The sequence below is a fragment of the Lycorma delicatula genome, chromosome 3, assembly GCF_047948215.1.
Source record: "Lycorma delicatula isolate Av1 chromosome 3, ASM4794821v1, whole genome shotgun sequence".
Lineage (NCBI taxonomy): Eukaryota > Metazoa > Arthropoda > Insecta > Hemiptera > Fulgoridae > Lycorma > Lycorma delicatula.
Window position 1 is genome coordinate 76,469,003 of NC_134457.1, and position 24,209 is coordinate 76,493,211.

General features: G+C 29.9%; 1 protein-coding gene across 1 annotated transcript in view; it reads left to right on the plus strand.

Annotated features, from left to right (window-relative positions):
- Positions 1-24,209, plus strand: part of NaCP60E (Na channel protein 60E) — a 934,708-nt gene that overhangs the window by 467,755 nt on the left and 442,744 nt on the right. The window contains exon 2 of the mRNA XM_075359144.1: positions 21,388-21,596. Within this exon, the coding sequence (XP_075215259.1) occupies positions 21,388-21,596 (209 nt within the window). The remainder of the gene's footprint in view (positions 1-21,387; positions 21,597-24,209) is intronic.

Here is a 24,209-nt window from a genome sequence, read left to right on the forward strand (position 1 = left end):
AAATATAATAAAGAAACGTTAACTTAATTACGCATTTTTTCCCATAACCTTTTTTACAAAATTAAAAAAAAAAATATTTGTTAGTAAAACTGTTGAACCTCTTAAACGTTATTCTTTAAAAGTTCAAAAAATGTAGGCTTCCCATTTACTTTTAATTTATGAATTCTAACAGCTACTGTTTTAAGAGAACAAAATTTATAAGAAATATAAATATATATATATATACGAATAAAATAATTATTCATGTGTTAAATCAGTAAATAGAAATGTTTTAGTTTTTAGCCGGTCTAGAGAAGTATAATGAAAGGGAGAAATTCAAAACATCTAAAAAGAAGAGGGAAATATTGTAAACACTAGATTTATTGTAAAAAAAAATAACTAAATTGTAATATGAATATTAATTAAAATAAATATTTACCATACCCGATTTAAAATTTCGTAAAAAAATAAATTATTTATAAATACATTTTATATTAATGATTTTGAGCGTTTCAATATTTCCATTTTATTTAATTTTTTTTTAAAGTTTTAATGAATTTCGATATATGCATTCATATTTAGCGCTTGTCTAGTTACACAAGCGCTGAAATAGAAAAAAATAAAAAAATAACGAATAAGGAAATAAAAAAAATACTTTTTTTTACATACTCTGAACACAATAATATTTCCATTTTATTAAACTATATATATAATATTACCAATAACTTATAAATCTACTTACTTACTTCTTATTCAGGTTAACTTGAGATTTTATTTTTCCAGAAAATATTTTTATTTCAATAAGAGATATATAAGATTATCCTTGTATACATATTTTTTAACGGATGATGTTAATTCTTAGGGATTTGAAAACCTTTTTTTTTTATAGTTGATTTATATAGTAAAATTGCGTTTAATAGGTTACTTTCAACGAGTTTGTAAATTGTATTGCTGTACAGTTATAAACTGTAAAGTTTACTGTACTATTCTGTTTTGGAAAGATGGGTTCTTATTTTTAAGGAATAATTCGTAAACTTTTTTTGTACCTTCAGATAACTAACTGGACTGAAGTTGGTTAAAATTTCAATCTACCTGAAAATGTAATTACTACATTCTGAAGTCTTTTTTCCAGTTTAATTCCTTATATGAAATTTATAAATTTCTACTCGATACTTCTAATACTCTATACCCTGCTAGTTTGTGAATACCAGTGCTCTTTGGTGGTTGGTTTTAATTAACCACACGTCTCAGGAGTGGTCGACCTGAGTATGTTCCAGACTACATTTTTGCCGGTACATTTACACTTACATTACAGCTACGTCAAGCATGGCAAGCCGGTAGCGGTAATTGTATTTGCCTATACATACATACATACACACACACCCGGTAGTAACTGAAAAACTGGTTGGAAAAATTAACTACTCTGTATCATCTACAGAGTACAGAGTATACTCTATATAAATCCTGTTTAGATATTCTTACAAAGGTTTTTCTAGAGTTTAAAATAGTATTAATATGCGGGTTTCTAAGTCATCAAAATAAAAATGCATGCAATTAAAAATGTTTCGTGATTGTTTTCCATTAACGACTAAACAAACAATTTTTGATAAATCTATGAACATAACTAATTTTTTCTCAAATATACTTTTTATCCTCTGACTCGAAATTTTATCTGAAAGCATGAGCTGTAATTATTTCTTTTAATTAAGTTAAAACCCTTTGATTCCATGAATTTTGATCGTTGCGGTTTAACTACACTCATTTTATATAAATAGTTAGTAATAGTAAATAAAATTTCCCAGTTTTTTTGTTTGAAGAAATCGGAATCGGGCTGTATTAATTAACAATAATAATGATAAATAAAAATGGAATTTATGGTAGATAGATCAGTCCTTTCGAGAATGTATCAGATATCTGGATGGATTAATCAGTTTTTATTTCAATCGAAAATTCCCTCAGATTGTTAATATTAAGATGTTTTACTACTAACATTAATTAAAGAATCTCTTTAATATATCCTATAAAATGCTTCCCTAAAAAAATAATTTCTGTAGTTTTATGATGGATAAAATCTAGATTTTACTTATTTTAATAAATAAAATGAATAATGTAATGGAAGTAGCTAATTATCTGATGGATAAAATAATTTTACATTTCAAATTAATCTTTTTCAATAAATAAATATATTAAATGATTTATTAAAGTTTTTTTAACAATCTTAAAAAGCTAAAATATAATCTAAAATAACTCCAGTATAAACTAAAATACCTAAATTTTTAATTCTCATTAAAAATAAACAATTCAGAAAAGCTTTCGTACCGGTGAAAACGTGCTTTATCTCTTACTCGTAAATTGTTTTATAACTACCGAACAATAGATAGTGCATTATTCTGTTCATGTTATACAATACGTAGTTATGCATTGAAATGTTTAATGTTCAACACGTCATAATTTTAACAGTAATTACGAATTCATAAATTTTGTTAACGATATTATGCAGATTGTTACTCTTATTGATTAAAATTATGAACAGCTTTTATTAAATAATTACGGGTATTATTTTTGTATGATAAACCGTAAACTTTATATTCATTTATTTAGTAATTCTTACAATAATTATAACTTAAACCATTATATCCTGAAATAAAACCATTCTAAGGAGTAATTTTACTTACTAAGGATTAATTTTATTTATTTTAGATACATAATTTGATTTTTTATACATTAATAAATTATATTTTTTTTTTAAATATTTTCCAAGATTAATTTTTAACTATTCTTAAGTTAGATTGTTTATAAATTTATAGCAAAACTTTTGCAACTGTATAGAGAATTAAAAAATTATAATCTACCTTCAAAAATGTAATTATGTTTTCTCCTGAGTAGGTAGGTCTAATCTATCATGCACCGATTATTGACCATATAATAAGTTCAATTAATTTTAAAACACTGTAGGTTGTGTATTTTAATTTATGCATTCATTTTTTTTACTTGAGATTCTTTTTAAAGAAATTGACATAGTAGAAGTTCAGTCAAGATAATTTAACTGTAACGGTATTCATTTCAATATTTGTAAAATGTCATAAAATTTTTTTTTGCCTAAATTATATTTGCAATCGGTTTCATTCATTCAAAACCCATGAGTAAATTGCATCACAATAATCACTTGAAAAGGAGCTTCCATTGAAACCCCTTAATGGAATATTCTTGTACTTATGGAATAAGTAAAATAACAACAGAGTAAAATAACAACATCAAGACCATATTACTCTAGAAAAGATAAAGAGCAATAAAACGAACAAATAATGAAAGCATAATCAATTAGCCTTCAAATAAAGACTTAGATGATACACAGCACTCAAGATATGAAGCCTCGCCCCGAATATCACTATGATTCTCCCAGGTCCAACACATGGAGTCGCTTTAGCCCCCTAATATCGTCTCCATTGTCTAAAACGTTAAGAGTTATATAGTTTAATTCTTAGTTTGCACTTTGATGCAAATCGATGAACTTTTTCCTGAGCGTACCGGTAACTTGAGTAGTCGTGAATCTCACTGTTCCGTACAAACCATGCCGCTTGCGTTATGCACCTCACAAATTTTCTCAGCAATCGCTGAATAATTTCAACATTGCTGATGCTCTTAGTACCCAGTGTAGGATGCCATAAGTTCAAATCGGCTTCAAAATCACTTTGTACAACAGCAGCTCGTTAGATAACGATAACTCGATTTCCTGCCTAGTAACCAGTATAGCTCCTTTAATAGCTGATGTCCAGTTGTTTCCTTTTTTCCTTCACATAAATCTTCCATATTAGATGAAGATTCAGGTGGATACCTAAGTACCGCACACTTTCAACGTGGAATGAAATCTTCATTCAAATGGATCCTTGGCCAGATACCTGTTCGCATTGCATATATCATACGAGTCGATTTCGTTGGATTGACCTTCATTTTCCATTTGGTAACGCATGTGGTTAGTAGGATCCAGCCCTGATTAGACTCGGGATGACCCTACTAGATTAGTAGGGTTAGGATCTAACTCTGATAGGATCCAGCAAGTTAGCCGAGGCTTCAGTCGGATCATCATCGACGGCCAGGATTGTTGTGTTGAAAGCAAACGAAGCAACAGAGGTATTCACGAGAAGCCCTGTTTAAGGATATCCTATCCTTCGCTCTCTTTTAACACTACCACTTCTTCCTGAGCCTCCTTTTGGTTGCAAGAAAATCCATCTCCTGCCGTGAATAGTACGTTTCTGCTCGCTCCTCATGTCTGTCCCTAGGCGTTGAGCGCTAAGTCCCCTCCTGAAAGACCGAGGTCAAGTGCTAGATTACATTGCCTATATCAGCAGAACATTTCTACAAAACAGATACAACCAGTTCATCCTCGATCCTGCTCCGATAAGAGTACCAGTCCTACCATTGCCAGGACTGTCATTGTGGAACACAGGGGATTTTTATTCATAATCAGCACCGTGCTAATAGCAAGTAGACCGGCGAATGTTCGGTCAGATGTTGGGTCGTAGCTATTCCTAATAGCAGTGTACAGAAATGATATACCCGAGGTGACATAAAAGTCCAACAAGTTCCGTACTTTAATCAGAACCAACGGACAGTATATCAGTTGTAACCTTGAGATGTCATCAACGTGCATGTTCTCAATGGAACCTTTTAAAGCGCTTCCTCGAAAGCCGAGAGCCCAGTGAAGATGTTTTGCTCTAGCCATCCCCCGCGATGAAACAGGGACCCAGAGTTTCAAAAAACTCGGAGAACAATTCACACGTGATCATATGGTGAGAAGGACAATAGACTGCCGACAACCTGAGAAGCCTAAGCCACTCCAGGTTCTCAACCGAGGTGGTTTCAATATGATCGGTAATGAATCCCGGCGATTGATGATGTCTAATTGGTTCCGTATGAGCAACGCAATGCCATTATTTGTCCTATAGTGTGAAATATTAGTCGCATACATAGAATATCCTCGAAGGCGAAGATAGTTACGATGAATAAGGTGGTTCTTGCTGAGTAGGACAACAGCCAATGAATCGGTAAAGACAAACGTCTCTAACTCCTGTTTACGAGCGGTAAGACCTCTTATAGCCTAGCTGTTAATAGATTTTAGCGACCACCTTGTTGACCAAGCCTGTCAGATTTCCAATTTACTGAACTAGAAACTCTGTGTTGGAAGTCAACTTTGTAATCTGTCTTCAGCATCTCCACAGATTTTGCGCCCCGCAACCGCGGCATAAGATTCGAGATGAATATTTGAATAGGCGCCTACATCTCTAAGTATCTCTCTGTCTAATGGAGGGAACTGGAGTTACCCAAATTAAATGAATCCCACTGTTTGTCCCGAATTTCGTGCGGGATTGCACTTAACTTGGCACGTTGCACTTTCTGCCTCTGCTTTTGTTTTTCCAAAATCTCTTTATCAACCCTGCATCCTCTAGAGTTAGCTGGACGTCTGAGTGACAAAGCAGATAACCAGCCGGAGTACTTCTCTCCTTTCCAGGACAATCTTCTGCAGTCTTGTGGCCTTCCGCGCACCTGAAACATCGAAAAAGCTGCATTAAGCTATTCTTTGTATGCCGATACTGTTGACCTCACACGCATCGGACCAGACCTTGAGGTCTTCTGGGTATCTGAAAGATAACACTGCAATTCGCGATTGCCCTAAGTTGAATACCTCCTTTTTGATCTAATTAGGCTCAAAGTTGACGAAGAATTTGACAACGGGTCTTTCTTGATGCGTCGACGGGCATTAATTTTGTTCCGTATTTTTGAGAGAAATTTCACTTCTGATGATGTCGGTCGGAACCGAGTACTATGAATTCCTCTGTACCACCCGACAAACTCGGTTGTCTTTTCTTGTGAATTTGTGACCATTCACGAGGCCAATTCAGGGACCATTTCAATTATTCTTTTGTAGATGTCAAACGCTTTTCGAAATTACACATAATTGTTTAGTACCAACAATCATTACACACTTGTCACTTTTAGACATGATCGATTTTATCAACTAGTAGAGACGCAAAACATTGGTGATGCCATAGAGAACAATCAGAGATAGTTTAAGGGTGACCTTCTGGCATGTTTCAACGTTATTGTCTTCCATCGACAATTCCTCATATCTATTCGACAAAGGTAAATCATTTGTGACATCACTAAAATCCGTGGTGCTCTAGGCATACGCAGCATTGGCACGGTTTATCATGATAGCAAAGATGATTAAAAATCCAATAAATCGTTACTTCGATATCTGAAACATCTAGATTGGTTACAATATATTTTCTAATTAGCTTACACCAGGATAACTTCTTGGGATACCTATCCAAGTTCTACCAGTCATAACTAAAATAACGTGAAATGGATTCACATTTACTCATCCCACTAGGTTACTGGTGAACCCCACTAACCAAACAGAACAAAGTCTTAGCAACTTATCAAAATTAACATTAAAAAATACAATACCTTTCCAAATCGTCTAACTTATAAGGGTGCTGTTTATTAATAGTCAAAAATAAAAATAAAAATTATCCAGGAACAATAGATAAACACAATCTCATATAACAGTAACAGTTGATATTAATTTTAATATTTTGAATTTAACATCGGATATTTAAAAACCTATAAAATATTAAGTTTTAAACTTATATTTAGAGATCTAGAGATTTTTAATTTAATTTTAGATCGGAAATTTAAATTTAAATCTGTTTTTGCGCCATAATATTGAGACTATTATTCAAATTAGTCTACGTAAAATGTTTGCCTGAGTAATAAAGTTTATTGATCTTTAGATAATCATTTCCTTGTATTCAGATAATAAAATAAATTGCAACTGACGTAAAGGTGCTAATTCAGATCCCTCAGTCAAATCTTGTACCTTTATTTTATAACAGTTAAGTACTTAGACAGTTTAATTACTTATTTATTTGTTCAAATTTATAATTTATTTATTTGGAATCAGATATTTATCTAAAAATTGTTCGGATTATAAACTTTTAACGGTTAGCAAAAGTTTTAGATTTCTTATATTAAAATATGGTTTCATATTTAATGTATCATATAACTGAAGGTATTCATCCTGTAAGAAAACAGATAATCGTTTTTTTTTTGTTTTCCACTTATAAACTCATATTTCCAATTTTTTCTTTTATTCTGTCATCTTAAAAAATTGCTGTGTTAGAACCATTCTGTAGTTATTAAAAGAATAAATAAATATTAGGTTAAATATGTAGTTGCGTCCTCCGTGACGCGAGTGTTAGCGTCTCGGCCTTTCATCCGGAGGTTCCGGGTTTAAATCCCGGTCAGGCATGACATCTTCACACGCTAAAAAATTGTCATTTCATCTCCTCTGAGGTAATACCTAACGGTAGTCCCGGAGATTAAAATAAAATATATTTTTAATATATTCTGTAATGTATTTTTAATCTGTAGATGAAGAGATTTCATTTGATATACAGGTCTTTTTAGTTTAAAAAAATCTACGTGATTTATCTTGTTTTATCACTGCTGTTATCCGTAAAATGACTGAAAATCAAAATGTTACAATTCAATTCATCATGTTAACAAAAAAATAATTAATCATTTTAAAAAATTACAAAAAATATACCGGCAGAAATGTTTAATATTGAAAAGTTTGTGTCAATAAATGGTATATAATTAAAATTTTCTAAATAAAAAAAAATATTTGTCGCCAGATAAATTGCAAAAAAACTGTTCAATATTTCATTTATTGAAAAAAACATCTTGTTAATGAGGTTCAAAATGTTTTTATTCATTTTATAATACAGTGATAATTTTACGTATTTTAGTAATTGTGTATGACTTTAGAAGGGTTGTTTGGAGTACGTAACTCTAAAACAATTTGCTGAAGTACGGTAATTCATTTATCGACCAGATACGAATTGTTTGTTAATTTTGAAAACATTTTAACGTGTATTGAAATTAGATTTTTAATCGTTATTGTTTTTGGTAAAACAGATTACATTGATTATTCTGTTGTATTAATAATTTAAAAATTCATCTTTTCTTATGTAAAAGTTTAAAAGTATATTAGACCCTTCTTTTCTATAACTAAAAAGTAGTTTAATATTTCATAAATCATCTTAGCATTTTCATAAAGTATTATTTTGATCAATACTAGTCTCACGATCGATCCATGTTTCATACTAACTGTGAACTTCTAAAGCAATTATTCTTTTTCTTAATATAGAGAATAGTATTTTGGAAATAGTATTTTTTTTACATAAATTTAAAACAATGGATAAAATTTATTTACAAATGAAACTAACATTCTGGTTTTTTATTCAATTATAAAACTTAAATTAAATTAAATACACAGATTATAGGTCAGTGAAGCTTGAAAATTTAAAACTCCTGTATTTAAACAGATTTTTATTTTAACATGAGTGATGTTTTCACAGTTTTCTGTTAATTAAGACATGCGTATAAAAATATAATTAAGACATAGCATTATTTTATTACTTTAAATTTACGTGACAGATGAGCACCATTACGATCTACTCAATCTTATAGTCAGAGGCAAAAATCTTCCATTACTCGACGTCCACGGCTGTTTAATCCTTGCAACTTTTTGAAGTTTAAATTTATTTCCACTAACGTTTGCGGAAACTAGACATACACCTTGCTCTTGAGCACTATAAAAGAAAAAAATCGCATGTGGATAAATCAGAAGATCAAGTCAACCAAACATTTTTGGATATGTTACGGTTCGAAAATTGTTATCTTAAAGCAGTAATGTACGAGCAGTATGACTTGTGTCACCATCTTGCTAAAACCACATTATTTATATCGAAATAATTCTTGCCTCAAAAATGTTGTGATCGTGCTTACATAACGCGCTGCAGTAACGGTTGTAGCATTTCCTCAGTCGTTTTGGAAAAAGAATGGTCTAATAACGCCAGTTGACAAACGTGCAAACTACACTACAGCCTTTGGATTATTCAACGGTTTGTCATGTAAATGAAGTGGCTTATCAGCGCTCCAATATAAATTATTCTGCTTATTTACGTAACCGTGCAGGAAAAAATGAGATCCACCGGACATAAACATGTAGTGGATTATGTTTTCATTACCAACCAAACGCTGTAGCATTTCTTGACAAATATTCACGTGAGCAACTAAATCACAATCCTGTACAATTAGAATTTTTGTAGGAATGAAAACCTAAATCTGTATGACTTCGACGGATCGACGATGGTTTGCTGAAATTAATGCTAATGCATGTTTAATCGCAGAACGTTTTGGACTGTATGTTATGGCAGTTTGTACTCTATCAGTGTTTTCAGGCATTCTAACACGTATTGCTCCTTCCTTATGTTTTAAATTTAATGTGAACCCAGCTTTCTCAAACTTTTTAACCTATAGATTAATTCCATGAATAGACGGTACCCGCCCATGACGCGGAATCCTGAACCGATTACGGAATAATAACCTTCGTACAGTTGTCGCGGTGTCACCATTTTTATAAAACTATTTAACATGGAAAGCATGAGATGCAACTACTAAAAGTTTTCTAACTTGCATTAAATGATTGACAATATATCATCAAGCTCAGAATCCTCACTCAAACGTCAAATGAATAATCAAGATTTAAAATTTGTCCGTTTCATTGACATTTGTTGGTTATTTTTTTATAAAATAATATTTATCATATTGTTATGATAAACGAGTAATCAAAGTAGAGTTGCATTCAATATATTTTTAGGATTATTCAGGTTGTGATGTATAAAATTCAAAGTTATACTAAATGAATAAAGATAAATAATTTGTTGGAAGCGTATAAAACTTTTTAATTATCTAATTACAATTTAAGTAATAGTTTTGTACTTTCTCAATGGTGATTTGTAAAGCGACCAATATCGATCATCAAGTAAACAAAAATTAAATTTACAAACATAGTGTTTAGAGCCAATACGAATGAAATGAAATGGTTTCGATAATTTATTAAACATTACTTACTTCAGTCAACTAAAAGCAAATTTCGTACAAAATATATAATTGTTCATGCTAAAACAATCGTAATGAAACAAATTTACAAAGAATTACATTTAAAAAAATATATTTAGTCAGTCATATAATTCATATAATATTAAGTTTATTATTATTACAGTATAATCATCATAACTCGTAAAGAGCAATAAGGAACTGGAGTAAAGAGGTATGATAAAGTAAATCCTTCTTGTGTTATCTTGTTGTACGTTGAGATTCCGACTTGTTAGTACAGCATACAAGCTGTTTTCTCGCTCTGTCCCTGTTGTTGGTAGGGAACAGAGATGTGCATTATTCACTCCTTTACTACCGTTAATCTCACCAGGCAATTTACCTCTGCAGTATATACTGCGCACTAAACCTCCACTCACAGTACATTTATATTACCTTCTATTTTCAAGAAGTTATTCACGCACCATTATTCAACTTCAACTAACTATTACAAAATACTTTTATTGCTTACTGATTAAAATTGTATGTTACAAATTATTTGAATTGCAAAGTACGTTTTTTCCCTTCAAATATCGGTTAAATGAATTTCTCATACTGATAAAGTAGATACTAAATGATTCTATTTGTATTTACCTTAATATATTTATTTTCTTTTTTTAAATGTGAAGCGAAGCGATCTGTGTAAGTCAAAGATTTGCATCAGTAGCGCACCTTCAACTGACTGATTGTATGTGATCAATTTCAGTAAGCTACCTCTTTCTTAGTTACACTACCTTGTCCGTAAAAATGTTTAAAGAAATTCTTACATAATTTACAAATAAGGAAATTCACTTAAAAAAGAGATTTTTACACGAGATCTAAAATAAGGGATTAGCTAGAACCATTAATATCTTTTTGAGATCTTATACATTACTTTTGGCAGCAATATTTTTAATAAATTTCAAGTAAAAGAGTTTTTAAATGTATTTTATATTCAATGATATATTGTACATAAATCTTTTAAGTAAGGTTATTACTAGTGAAGGATTAGAAAATAAAGATATCTGTTTGGCAAATTATGATCTTTTAAAAGCAATTATTTATTAATATCACGTACAACTTTTTTTTGACCTCATATATATATATATATATATATATATATATACACACACACACATATGCATATTACATTGTATACGCTGTATGTATGTATATACACATATATATGTGGGCGGTCCAAAAAGTAACTTACCTTTGTGCCTAGCGTGGAGATGGGTGGGGATAGAGCCGCCATCTTGGCGTCAAAATCAATTTCTCCATTTAATATGCATTAAGCTGTCGTAACATTTGGACTGTGATTTTTCTACTTTGTTCGTTGTGAATTAATGAAATTTGCGCTTCAGTAGAAGATCCCACGAGTTGTGAGGTGCGTTCAGTGATTAGGTTTTTACTGGCAAAAAGCTCAAAACCAATTGAAATTCATCGGCAACTTTGTGAGGTGTACGGAGATGAAATAATGAGTGAGGGTGGAGTAATGCAGTGGTGCATTCAGTTTAAAAATGGCCGCACCAATGTTCATGATAAGAACCTCAGTGGTCGGCCTAGCCTTGTGACTCATGAACTGACGATGAAAATCAACGATAAAATTCATGAAAATCGCCGCAATACGCTGACAGAACTCTCGCTTAATTTCACAAAATTTACTGCATGAAATTGCATCGAGGAACCTTGGTTATCAAAGTTTTGTGCAAGATTGGTCCCAAAAATCTAAGGTGGCAGATTTCTACGGAGAAGGAATTGAAAAGCTTGTGCATCGTTATAAGTGCCTCAATTTAAAATTTAAATGGCGACTATGTAGAAAAATAGTTTAAGAGTGTCCCTTTTAAAAGTATATAATAAAATTTCTTTTTTTTTGGTTGGTTTTTTATTCCAAAACGAAAGTTACTTTCTGGACAGCACTCGTACGTGAGACTGCGGTAATTAAATGAAGATAGGTTAGTGTATGTAGTGGCTGGTCGGTACTTTGTCTTAAAAAGTGTTTTTTTTCTGCGTGTATTGTGTTGTGTGTATGTGTGTGTACGTGTAATTATTATTTTAGATGTGTTTAACAATCGTGTAAGTTCGGAGGATGTACATATTTGTGTGTGATAAGTTATTAAGTGATATATAATATTAGCATAAGACCACGTGCTGGCGGTATAATCTGAGTGTTATTAGCTTTATTTGCTAATATTTAATGCTGTATATTGCTTATTTTGTACATATAGAACGTATTTAGACTTATTTGTTAGTTTTTGTTGGTGATATATAGTTTTATTAAGATGTTACGAGCGCATTGTTAACCAAACTTTCGCCAAGTGCTCGTATAGCGGAACCAGCCATTGTTGCAGGTCTGCCAACTTTGGTGAAGTGAGTGGATACAAAGAATATATATTTTCTCTTTGTACTTTTAAATTCAGTGAATCGTTCCTATTGAACAGGTGAACTGTAGGAACTTGTCGAAGGTTTTTCTAAGTCCCACAGTAGAGTTTATATAGAGTTAACTGAGTTCCATCATGGGAGGCCATGAAGACCTAAACACCTAAATGTCCAGAGTAAGAGGCTGGAATGAGGAAATGGGGCCGGTTCTGAGAGACAATCGGCGAAGAGCCGTTTCATTGGAACAGGGCGCTCAAACAGCATCGACAGGAGAGTCAACGATCAAAGACATGCTGCAATCCGCTATGTCAGGGATCTGCAATCAACGATAAACCGACGATGGACAAATCAGATTTAAGAAAAGACTTCTCTTCTCCCGGAACTCCCAAAGGATGAGGAGGACAAAGGAAAGGTCTTCGTATACAGCAGGAATGGGACTTCCAACAAAACGTACGAAGATAAGGTACGGTGGCACCTGCAGTCTTTGCACGACTAGCGAGGAGACTAGGGGCTCCTGGACACGTCGCCTGAGAAATGGGGGCGGTCACACTACTTGAGGACAAGGAGAATGACCACCAGATGGGAAATAATTACGTTCTGCTAATGGAGGTTGAAGATACTGAGACGGCGGATAATCTGCTATCGGGGCTTGGTAGGGCTGAAGCATGCGCGGATGACCCTTTCATACTGATTACCCCCAATGGACGGCTTGGAGAGCTGACGAGAAGGACAGCAGAGTTCTCGGCCCGGCGGAATAGCCAAACCGTCCCGATACATTTCTGTGGGTAAAAACATAAGGCGAGACAACTACCACAGGAAAAGAGCAAGACCGTTGACTAGCAAGATGCTAGTCTACTAAAAACGCTTTAATATTTTCTTATTTTTGATAAACAAAATTGTCAATTTAACTTTTTGAAGTATAAATATAGCGATAATTTAAAAACTATGTAAATTAACTTATACTAAGTTAAATTTTTTGAAATTATAAAAATATAGGTTGTATAAATATATTTTACACTGAAATTATTTATAATAATAATTTAGAAGTTTAGTTTGGAATCACTGTGTATACATACACAATAACAATTTACATTTTCTTTTTTAAATAAAGTTTTGAGTAAATTGTCAAGGTTATTCATTAATCTTCAGTATTTTTTATAAGTTACGTGTGAAGGGAAAAGTAGCCCACAAATAAATAAAAAAATTAAAAAGATGAACGTTATTTTCTTTTTTATATATATATATCAATTTTATATATATATACGTTATTATATATCAATTAAATTAAATTTTATGTAAATTAATAAAAACCATCTCCTCTAAATCTTTCTTTATTATAAATATAAGCCTTTTGTTTGCCCTGTAGCACATATTTTTTTTTTTAATTTTAATAATTATTTAAATTTGTATTTCTTTAAAGAAAATAATTGTGGGGATTAAATTCAAATAATACGTTTAAATTTTTTCAAATAATTTTAGATAAAATGTATCCAATTTAGCTGTGAGGAATTTAGCTGTATCCACATAGCTGTGAGGAAAGAAACCGTGATTATTTTAAGTTTTATAATAATTTTTCAAATAGAAGAGAAGAAAATAAGTGACATTTTTTAAACTCCAGTTTTGTGTAAGATTACTTAGAGCGTGAATTTAAACGTTTACCTTGCAAATGTATTTCCTTTATCCTCACAAACAGTCCATTTAAATAATTAGAAACGCTGTATTTTCACTATAATAATGTACAAAAATAATAAAAGCGTCTTTATATGGTTATTTTTTAGAAAGAATATGTCGTATGTATTTTTGTTTTAAGTTTTATGTTTTGCTCTGTTTGTAAATTGATAAATTAATAAAGGTGATTTTTTTACATTTTTAATTATTTTTTTGTAAAACATTAATTAAGAAAGTGAGTTTTGACGAATACTTCAACAGTTAAGTTAAAAAATAAAAATTTAAAATAAATAAATATAATGTAACATACATGTTACAAATAACTAAGAAATTATATGTAATTTAACAATAATTTATTTACATTAATTTTTTTTTATTTAGAACTCCATCAACACATTCAACCAATGTGCAAAATAAAACTACATACGCACAAAAACTCATTTTTAACACTTATTTTTAAAAATTGTCAATTTAACTTTTTGAAGTATAAATATAATGTTAACTGAAACCTAGGTAAACTAACTTAAAATAAAGTTAAACTTTGCAAAAATGTAAGTTATTATAAGGTTGTTAAGACTGTTATATAAGTTAAGGTTGCAAAAATATATTTTACACTGAAATTATTTCTTATACTTGATTTGAATCTATATTTTTTTTTTTTTAATAAATCGAATGTTACAATTTTAAAGAAAAATATACGGTGTTAAAACAACGGTATTAAGAAGAATCAGGAGTTTTAAAGATTTTGAAAATTTTTAGAAATCTGCTGAATAGAAATTATAAATTTAGATTTGTTATTATTAAATATCTTAAAATATTTGTCGAAAAAGTAAATAAAACATTTTCTTCACTTGAATAGACATAAATGTGCTTTATTCTCTCTCTTTTCTGTTTAGCCTCCGAGAATTACCGTTCAGGTATTACTTCAGAGGATGAATGAGGATGATATGTATAAGTGTAAATGAAGTGTAGTCTTGTACAGTCTCAGTTTGACCATTCCTGAGATGTGTGGTTAATTGAAACGCAACCACCAAAGAACACCGCCACGATCTAGTATTGAAATCCGTAAAAAAGTAACTGCTTTTACTAGGACTTGAACGCTGGAACTCCCGACTTCAAAATCAGTTGGTTTGGGAAGACGCGTTTAACCAACCCAAAGGGTTAAAGGTGCTTTAATAGTTTATTCTTAATTAACTCAGCATTCATCTACAGAAAAAAAAATTATGGCTGTAAAATATTCTTCTTAATATATCTATAAGTTCAGGTTTTTAGTTTATCTAAAAATAAATTAATATAACATTCATCCAGACGTTCAAAATTTTTTACGTTTTGATTAACAGTTCTCTAAATTTTATTTATATGTCATTACGATTTAAAATTTTCTTTCATAGAAATTACTATCAAAGAAAATTAATTGTATCTATGATTATACCTTAAAATATTTGTTTCATAGTAATTAACTGGATAAAATTCAGGCAAATCCACCAAAGTTAAACAAAATATTGTAAAGAAGGTGTATCATCTATATGGAAATATTGAAATTCTTTTTACTTTAAATATATTTTTCTGAATTATAATTTTTCATTGCAATTTATTTTTCTTACATTGATTTAAAAAAAATGAATCCGCAAAAAAGTGCTATTGAATTTGGCTTTTAATTAATAATTTTGTTTTTGATTTATGTATTACAGTGATAGATTGATAGTTGAAGATTAATATATATTTATACATATACTAATATGATAAAGAAAATTATTTAGTTTTTCTAATGGCAGATATCTCTAATTGAAAATGATATTAGTAACTTTAAAATTTTTAAATAATTTATTTTAATAAGACATCAGATTATTCTGTCCTTTGCGTAGTTGCAGCAAATCATTCATTCATGTTCGAAAATCCTTTTTCAATTAATTAGTTAATTGCATTTCAAAAATTTTCCGGATTAAAAAAAATGTAGAAATACTAGCAAAAGAAATGACATGTTTTTTTTACTTCATTATTAATATTAATTTATAAATTAAAATGAGGTTTCAGTTTTGGTTTTGAGTATAAATTTTTTTAGTTAGTTTTTTTATTATAAAGACTCATTACAGACGTTTTGTTATCCTGCCAATTGTAAATACGTAGATAAAACATAAAATTAATTTGCCACATACCAAATAGCACTGACAGGATAATGGCAGAGCATTTTATACCGTAGTCGTAAAATCTCAAAATACAGAAAGGTGTACGTTAAGATCCTTTTTATTTAATATATTAAAAATATTATTTGTTTTTACTTTTCATATTCAATATTGAATTGGAAAATTCTTTATTTTATAAAATATGTATGTGTTTTCAAATAAAAAATTTAAAAAGAAAATGCGGAAAAGAAGAATGAGGTTTTTCGGGCATATTTATAGAATGAGTGGTAATAGACTTGACCTCTGAATTTCGAAAAGGAAACATCTCCAAAAAGAAAACTTTTTCAGGAGAGACGAAAAACGTCCCAATGAAAACTAAAAGATTGTTGGAAAATGAAATTAACATGAGTTAAATAACTAGCAACAAGGTTTATTATTAGTGTGCTAACAAATTTTTTATTTGCTTCGCAATATTAAAAATGGTTGTGGCGGTTTCAAATTTCGGAGATGTTTCCTTTACAAAATTCAAAAGAAATTTTTGGTAAATTAAGTGTTTTAATAGCTTTAGAAAAGTTCATAGGGTCAGAAGAAATTAATATTTTTTTACTTAAGGTATGTTTGAGGAGCAATTACTGATAAAAAACTTATTTAAATGCAGATAAAAATTTTGTTTTAAAAAGATATTACAATAACATCAGTTTTTTGGTAGCCTACAGTCATAAAAAACTGAATATTCCATGTTAAATTATAAAAATACATAGCTATAAATAAAAATCAATAATGAAAAATACAATATTAGAAAAATACATTACTACCAAAATGAAATTAAAAAAATAAATAAATAAATAAAATGAAATTAGTCAGCATCATCAGTGTTATAAGGCGAATCAACTTGTTGGACTGATTCTTTGTTGGTAACTGGCCAAGTAAGACTTTCAGAAAAAAATATTTTTTTCTCCTGCGGTAGGCATTGTTCTAATTTCTTAAGATCATTCATCTTCTTTATGTCAATTGGAAGTTTATGATTATATTCTTGGTAGTTCTTGGTATTAGGTAAAGAGACCACCGCATCAGCAATTTTTGAAAGTGGAACGTTCTATTTTTAGGCCACCTATAAACTTTGACGCCTCTCATTGCTTAATAGAGATTCCATCTCTCTTTTTCTGTTTAGCCTCCGGAACCAACGTAAGGTATACTTTGAAGGATGAATGTGAATGATATTATGAATCATAGTAAAGACGGTTACTTTTATACGGATTTGAATATGAGGTCGTGGGTACCGGTGTCCTTTGGTGGCTGAGTTTCAATAACAATAAATCTCAGGAATGGTCGATCTGAGACTGTACAAGACTTCATTTACATTCAGTACTTGATACATGAGTACTTCATTTACATTCACACATATCATCGTCATTCATCCTCATATTACTTACATATACTTTATATTACTTACGGTATTACCGTAAGTAAAATCTCACGGTAGTTCCAGAGGCTAAACAGAAAAAAGGAAAAAATGTACTGCTTTCATAGTAGACAGCTGTTTTATATATATTCCAAAAAGGGAACATGTACCTTACCGGAAATGTTTCCTTTGCAAACTACACAGAAACAGCAGTCTTATTCCACTATTAAAACAAACGCGTATGTTGCCTTTTCACATTAAATATTGTTCCTTTATAAAAATTGAGTGGAAAGATACAAAAAAGTAAAAATATAAGATTCAGTTAATTAACTTTTGCAAAGATAGGAAAAAAACGGGTGGCAGGAAAATAAACCAAGATCTAGAAAAGCTAAATAAAAATTGAAAAAATTACTTACAGATAGAATAGTTTCGAAACACAGTTGAGGATTTCTAACTAGATAAAAAAGAAAAGCTAAAAAGAACAGCTCCAGAAAATTTACAGAAGACCAAAAACAAGTGCTCTCGGAAAGAATGAAAATATACTGGAAACAACGAAAAGAAAAGGAAAATAAAGAGGAAAATGCAACGAGATCTAGAAGGTCTAATGAAAAGCTGGAGAAAATTAATTAAAATTTTCTCTTGTAATATACATCGTTACCGATAATTTTCGGTTATTGGTAATTATTTTATAAAACCTACACTGCTTTTTTATGTTGAAAATTTTGACTTAACTGTAAATTTTTCAACTCTACTTAGTAAGGTCTTAATCATTCTCAAAAAATATATTTTCATGAAACATATTTATTTCTATACAAACAAATACTATTTACTTAAATTTCAGATCTGTAATAAGATTTCCCTTAAATCAGAAAGTAATTAAGTTAAATACACCAAAAATCACACAAAACTAAAATTTTATTGTTCTACAATTTTGATTCAACCTTAATCCTACTCATGTATTTATTTTTATGTTCTGTACCGGCAGACATTTAATCATTTTATTTTTTAACTTTGACAGTAACACAAAATGTGAGTAATTGCTACTTTCAACTTGTTAATATTAGGCTACGTTGTATATTACTATTTGACTTTTTGTTGTAAACCTGCAAATAATTAAGGGTAACCATAAACATATTTTAATATTGTAATTTTTATTGGATAATTTAGCATTTTAACCGTCAGTCACGACGGTTTAAAGGCTAATACGGTAATTAATTGACGATTATATAACAAATTCTTCAGGGTTAGTTTGCAACTTGGAATACTTTGTTTCATACAAGCAGCTTCAAGGCATCAGATACTGTGAGCAACACATTACTAAATTATATACAGACTCCTGTAAGGCGTCAGGTACTACTTACAGTACCTTACGTTATTGCTAGTTTCTTATGGATTCACAAAGTAAGATGTAACTTGATTACATGAAAATATCTCAAATTTTCTTTTTAAATAAAGAAAATTTTCTAATAATTAGGAAAATCCCATATCCATAAAAAAAATTGGCTAAATTAAAACAACTCTCCAACATCCATAGGTGGTTCTCTATCAAAGAATGTTTCATAATTTTACCAGATATATATATATATATCTGGTAATATGTAATGACATCTGGTAAATATGAAGATTAAGATTATTTAGATTGTATAGATAATATGTATTTTAAAATTAAAAATGGACAATACCATGGTTTAGCGATGGGGTTACAAATCTCAGCCTGCTTAGCACACCTAAATATGAAATATTTAGGAAATAAAGTGTTAAAGAAATTAAATACTGAGGTCTAATTCTATAAAATATACGTAGATTACATTCTAGTACGTCTACGTGAACAGGATATTGATTTAATATTAAAATAATTTAACCTATTTAATGAACATATACAATTTACTAAAGAAGTTGAGATTAACAATAGTATAAATTTTTTGGATTTAAAAATAATTCATTTCGAAAACAAAATATCAACAAATGGTATATGAAACCAACATCTACTGGCAGATACCTGAATTTCCTATATATGTTCTATCTGCCTTCACTTCATAGTCAAAAACAAACGAGAAATAAATAGACAAGAAAAACTAATAAATAATGAAATGACAGCTAGTCGAACAAACAATAAACAATAAAAAAGTAAATGACGTCAGACCTTGTCTGTGGATGATAGAAAAATGGAAGATTTATGTTAATCAGGATAAATCAAAGCATGTCACATTTGCTATGCAAAAGGGTGACTGTCCCAGTGTGTACATGGATGGTGTCTTGATCCCACAAACAGAGAGTGTGCGGTACCTAGGACTTTACCTTGATCGGCGTTTGACCTGGAAGTGTCACTTGAAGATGAAAAGGAAACAATTGAACGCGAAGTATAGGGAACTGCATTGACTGATACGGAGAAACTCACTCCCCAAGTTGTCCAATAAAGTTCTGATTTACAAAGTTATCCTACGACCAATCTGGATTTATGGCGTAGAGTTGTGGGGAACAGCAAGTAATAGTAACATAGATATCATACAACACTCTTACACCAAAGTAACGAGAGCAATTTCAGAGACACCAAATAATGAAATATGAGACACAGAATAATGAAATTCATGAATACCTGGAGCTTCCGTTGGTTCGTGAGGTTATGAGACAGTGCAGTGTTAAATACTACTAGTAACGGCTTGAAAATCACGTCAACTACTTGGTAGTCAATCTGCTTGATAACAGCAGGGACGTCCGAAGGTTGAAACGTCTCTATGTGCTTGACTTAGGGGCTACTGAATGACAGTTTGATAAATGACAACGCCAAATCTAGTAATATTCTTCTTGTTTACTTTATTTCTTTATTTGTTTCAGTTTGACTATTAATTTGCTTATTGGTTTCTTTTTATTTATTAATGTTTTGTTTTGATGGACTATGAAGTATTGGCAGAAATATTTTTCTAATGAGGTTTAAGATTACTGCTTTCTGTTAAATATTATTATGAATTACTTCTTATGGAAGTTCCTTATTAACCCCTTATCATGTGTTTCTTATCAAATAACATACTTATGTTTCCACATATGGAGCCGATTGTAATAGATTAGTTGTGAAAAAAATCAAGTTTATCTATGAATTTACTCACGATTGTTTTTCATTGTTATTTGAAATTTAACCTACTATTTTATAATCTTCAACTTTTTAAAGTTTTGCAACGGCTTATGTACATCATTGTCTTCATTCCTTTAAAGTCTGTGATACAATTAAGAACAAGATTCAAGGAATACATCGGAAATATTTCTAACCTGAATCGAGACGGATGCACATTACGGAAGACTACAAAGAGCTACAACGATTCACAACTACGCTTCCTGCACTATATAGACGTTGGAGTGGAGTTTGTAGACCATAACACTTGTAATTAGGTTGATAACGTAGTTTTAACATTAGTTTGGGTCAATATGGACGACGATCTATTATCTAAATTACGGGTTGATTAGTTCATCAACACATGCAGAGTCCTATTTTTTCTTAAAAAAAAAGAAATTGTTGGCAATACCGACCTTTGTTAACAATTTTATCTGTTTCTGTAAAACACAATTCTTTTTTATAGTACATTCACAAAAAGAAATTTTTCCAGTATATAAGCAATAATTAATGTTTTATTCTTGTCATGTTTACGCATCAGATTACGTAATACAGATACAAGAATGTTTAGTACTTTAAAAGTTTTTTGCACTATTTTGTTTTTTGTGTTTAAATAAAATATCTGATTACAAAAAAAATATAATTTTAAGATTTAATGAAGTATTTTAACAAAATTAGCATAAAATTATCATTATAATCTTAAAGAAAACACTTATTTAAAAAATGTTTTTTTTTTCCTTTTGTTGCAGACATTTTGTGTTGTCTCCAAGAGATTCCGTAAAAACTATATACATCGTTTCACAGCGACTAATTCGTTTTTCCTGTTTTCTCCCTGGAACACAATACGGCGCACATGCATTTTCCTTTCAACGAATCAGTACTTCGACTATTTTGTTATGGCGACAATTCTGCTCAACTGCGTCTTCCTGGCCAAGACAGAACCTCTCGAGGAGGCCGAGTAAGTAAAAAAAAAAAGATATATTATTCTTTTATTCGATTATATGAATGTTGGATATGAATTTTTAAATAAATTTAACAAAAGTTTGCAAAATATTACACGAATTTCCTGGCGGGAAAAATTTATTTATAAAATTGATCCCTTACAAAAAAATAATAATAATTAAAGGTAGAATTATTATTTGTTAAACAGAATTGTTATTTTTAAAAAATGAAATATAACTCGTATGGAAGTAATAAAAATATTGCTTTTCATTTTGAGTCCGGAATATAATATAGGTGTCAAAACTACTTTAATTTTAATAACTCTTTAAGTGAAAAATACAAAAGAAATTTTTTTAATAATAATTTTAAAAGAGTTATAACCAATAAACAAAAGTGATAAATATGTTTTAGAGATGAAGAATAAATTTTAAGAAAATTACTTCTAAAAATATTCATATATAGGTTAAGCTTAACAGATTTGCTTAAGTAAAGTTTTCTTTAAATTTGACACCCCTTCAATAAAGGCTAAAACTGGAAAAAGAACACTTTCAAAAGGTTTTTCTGCATTTCATATCCAAGGATCTATAATTAAAAAAACTGTAGACATTTATTAATAGCCATGAAGTATAGATTCTCAAAAAATATGTGAAAAGTATCTAAACCAAAGGGAAATAGAGTAAAAGAACAAAATACATATATTTCAATTTTTAGAGGTGGGGGATGATTTTTTAAAAGAATTTGTTGGATTATTTATATAGGTAATAAATTTTCTTCAATAAAATTTTTTCAAAATACCCTTGAATAAAATCAAAATTGATTTTTCGCGATATCTGTCAACCCACTTAACGAATTTTGAAAAAAAATTAACATGATCAATGCTCTATACAAAAAGTATTTGAGCTAAGTTTGATGAAAGTAGGTTTGGTTAGTCCTGAGATCTAAGTCCAAAAGCTGTACGACACACAGATGTAAATACGTCCCCGCATACATATGAGTGTTTGGTCTAGAAGACTAATTGAACCCTAAATCGTAAAGATTTGTATAAAACCCAATACCCCATTTTCGATATGATTTCCCATAATTTCCTCTTCAATATAGCTATCTATTTTCACTGGGAAAGTAAAAGTCCTTTTTATGAACATAAAAAATATTAATTATAACAAAAAAACAACCTAAGTGGTAACTAATTAAAAATCTTATTATAAAAATATTTCTGTTTGTAATAACGTTTATTCGTGTGTAGGAATGAAAAATTACCGAATTTTATAAGCACACAATTTTATTATTTTGAAAACTCTGTACTGTAGTTGATATGTTATTAATTACATTATAATCATATTTACGTGAAATAAATTGAATGATTCCTGATGATTCCTGTTGTGAACAGAAATATGTAATCAATATGTAATTTTCTATCTGTATATTATATTAATATTCTTCAATTACTATTATTTAATTATTTAATAGGAGTTGTATACCGTTACTGTATTAAATTTTATATAGTTTGATGTTTCTGGCAGCTGATTTTACAACTGTTGTAACTGTGTTAACATTAATTAAACATTATTCATTATCGACGGCTGATATTGTCAATGCAAACTCATTCTGTACAATGTATTTTGACGTTGAAGCTTCTAAATTAGATCCATCTATTCTAAAATTAGAATATATATTTCAAACGTGATTTTGATGAAGTTATTTGACAACAGAAATACTATAACAATAGTAATAATAATATAATTAAAGAGTACTTAAAATACTTATATAATATACAGTGCAATATTTTTATTCTTATTATTTAAACAATGATACATTAATAATTTTAAGATGCTGACGAACCAAACCATTAATAATAATGGTTTTTCTACCACTTAATTGAACTTTTGTAAAAACTATCTTTTTTTTTATTTCTACAGCAGTATAAAACAAAATAGGCTTGGTAGAGTGAAGTTTATAGACCATAACACTTGTAACTAGGTTTACAGTGTAGTTTTAACATTAGTTTGGGTCAATATGGACGTCGAACATCATGGATTACCGAAAAACTTTTCTATAAATCTCTTTGCTTATATCTCAGGAAACATTAATTCATTCTGAAATGACTTTTCTTTACACTTTGTTTCTCGAACTTTGTAAAAGGGTTTAACTTAGCTTTATCTAGATAGCCACATAACTGGATGAATCAAGTCACTTAAGCCGGAAGCTTGTACTAATATTTCAAATGTTATATCTTACTTTTTGTTTTTATATAATTTGGAACAAACAAAAAACTATTATTCTCTTTTTACGTTGCTTAGTTACAAAATTTTTGAAAATGAAGTTTATAAGGTAAACGATATTTATAATCAGTGGACTTTATTTTCTGGAGGTATCCTAGATATTTACATCATAACTCAATGGTTGTAGCTAATCTGTTAAAAGTAACTAGTCTTTTACGAGATAATTATTAGAAATTTAAAATCTCCATATCAATCATACTAGGGAAAGTGGAGGATGAAGTAGTTACCCAAGGTTTTTTTCACAATGAGCTGATTACACTTTTGAATATAAATTACTAAACCCTTCTAAATGCAGGTGATATTTGGCCATGAAAACCTTCACTCTATTCACATTTGGCGATTTGTGGTTT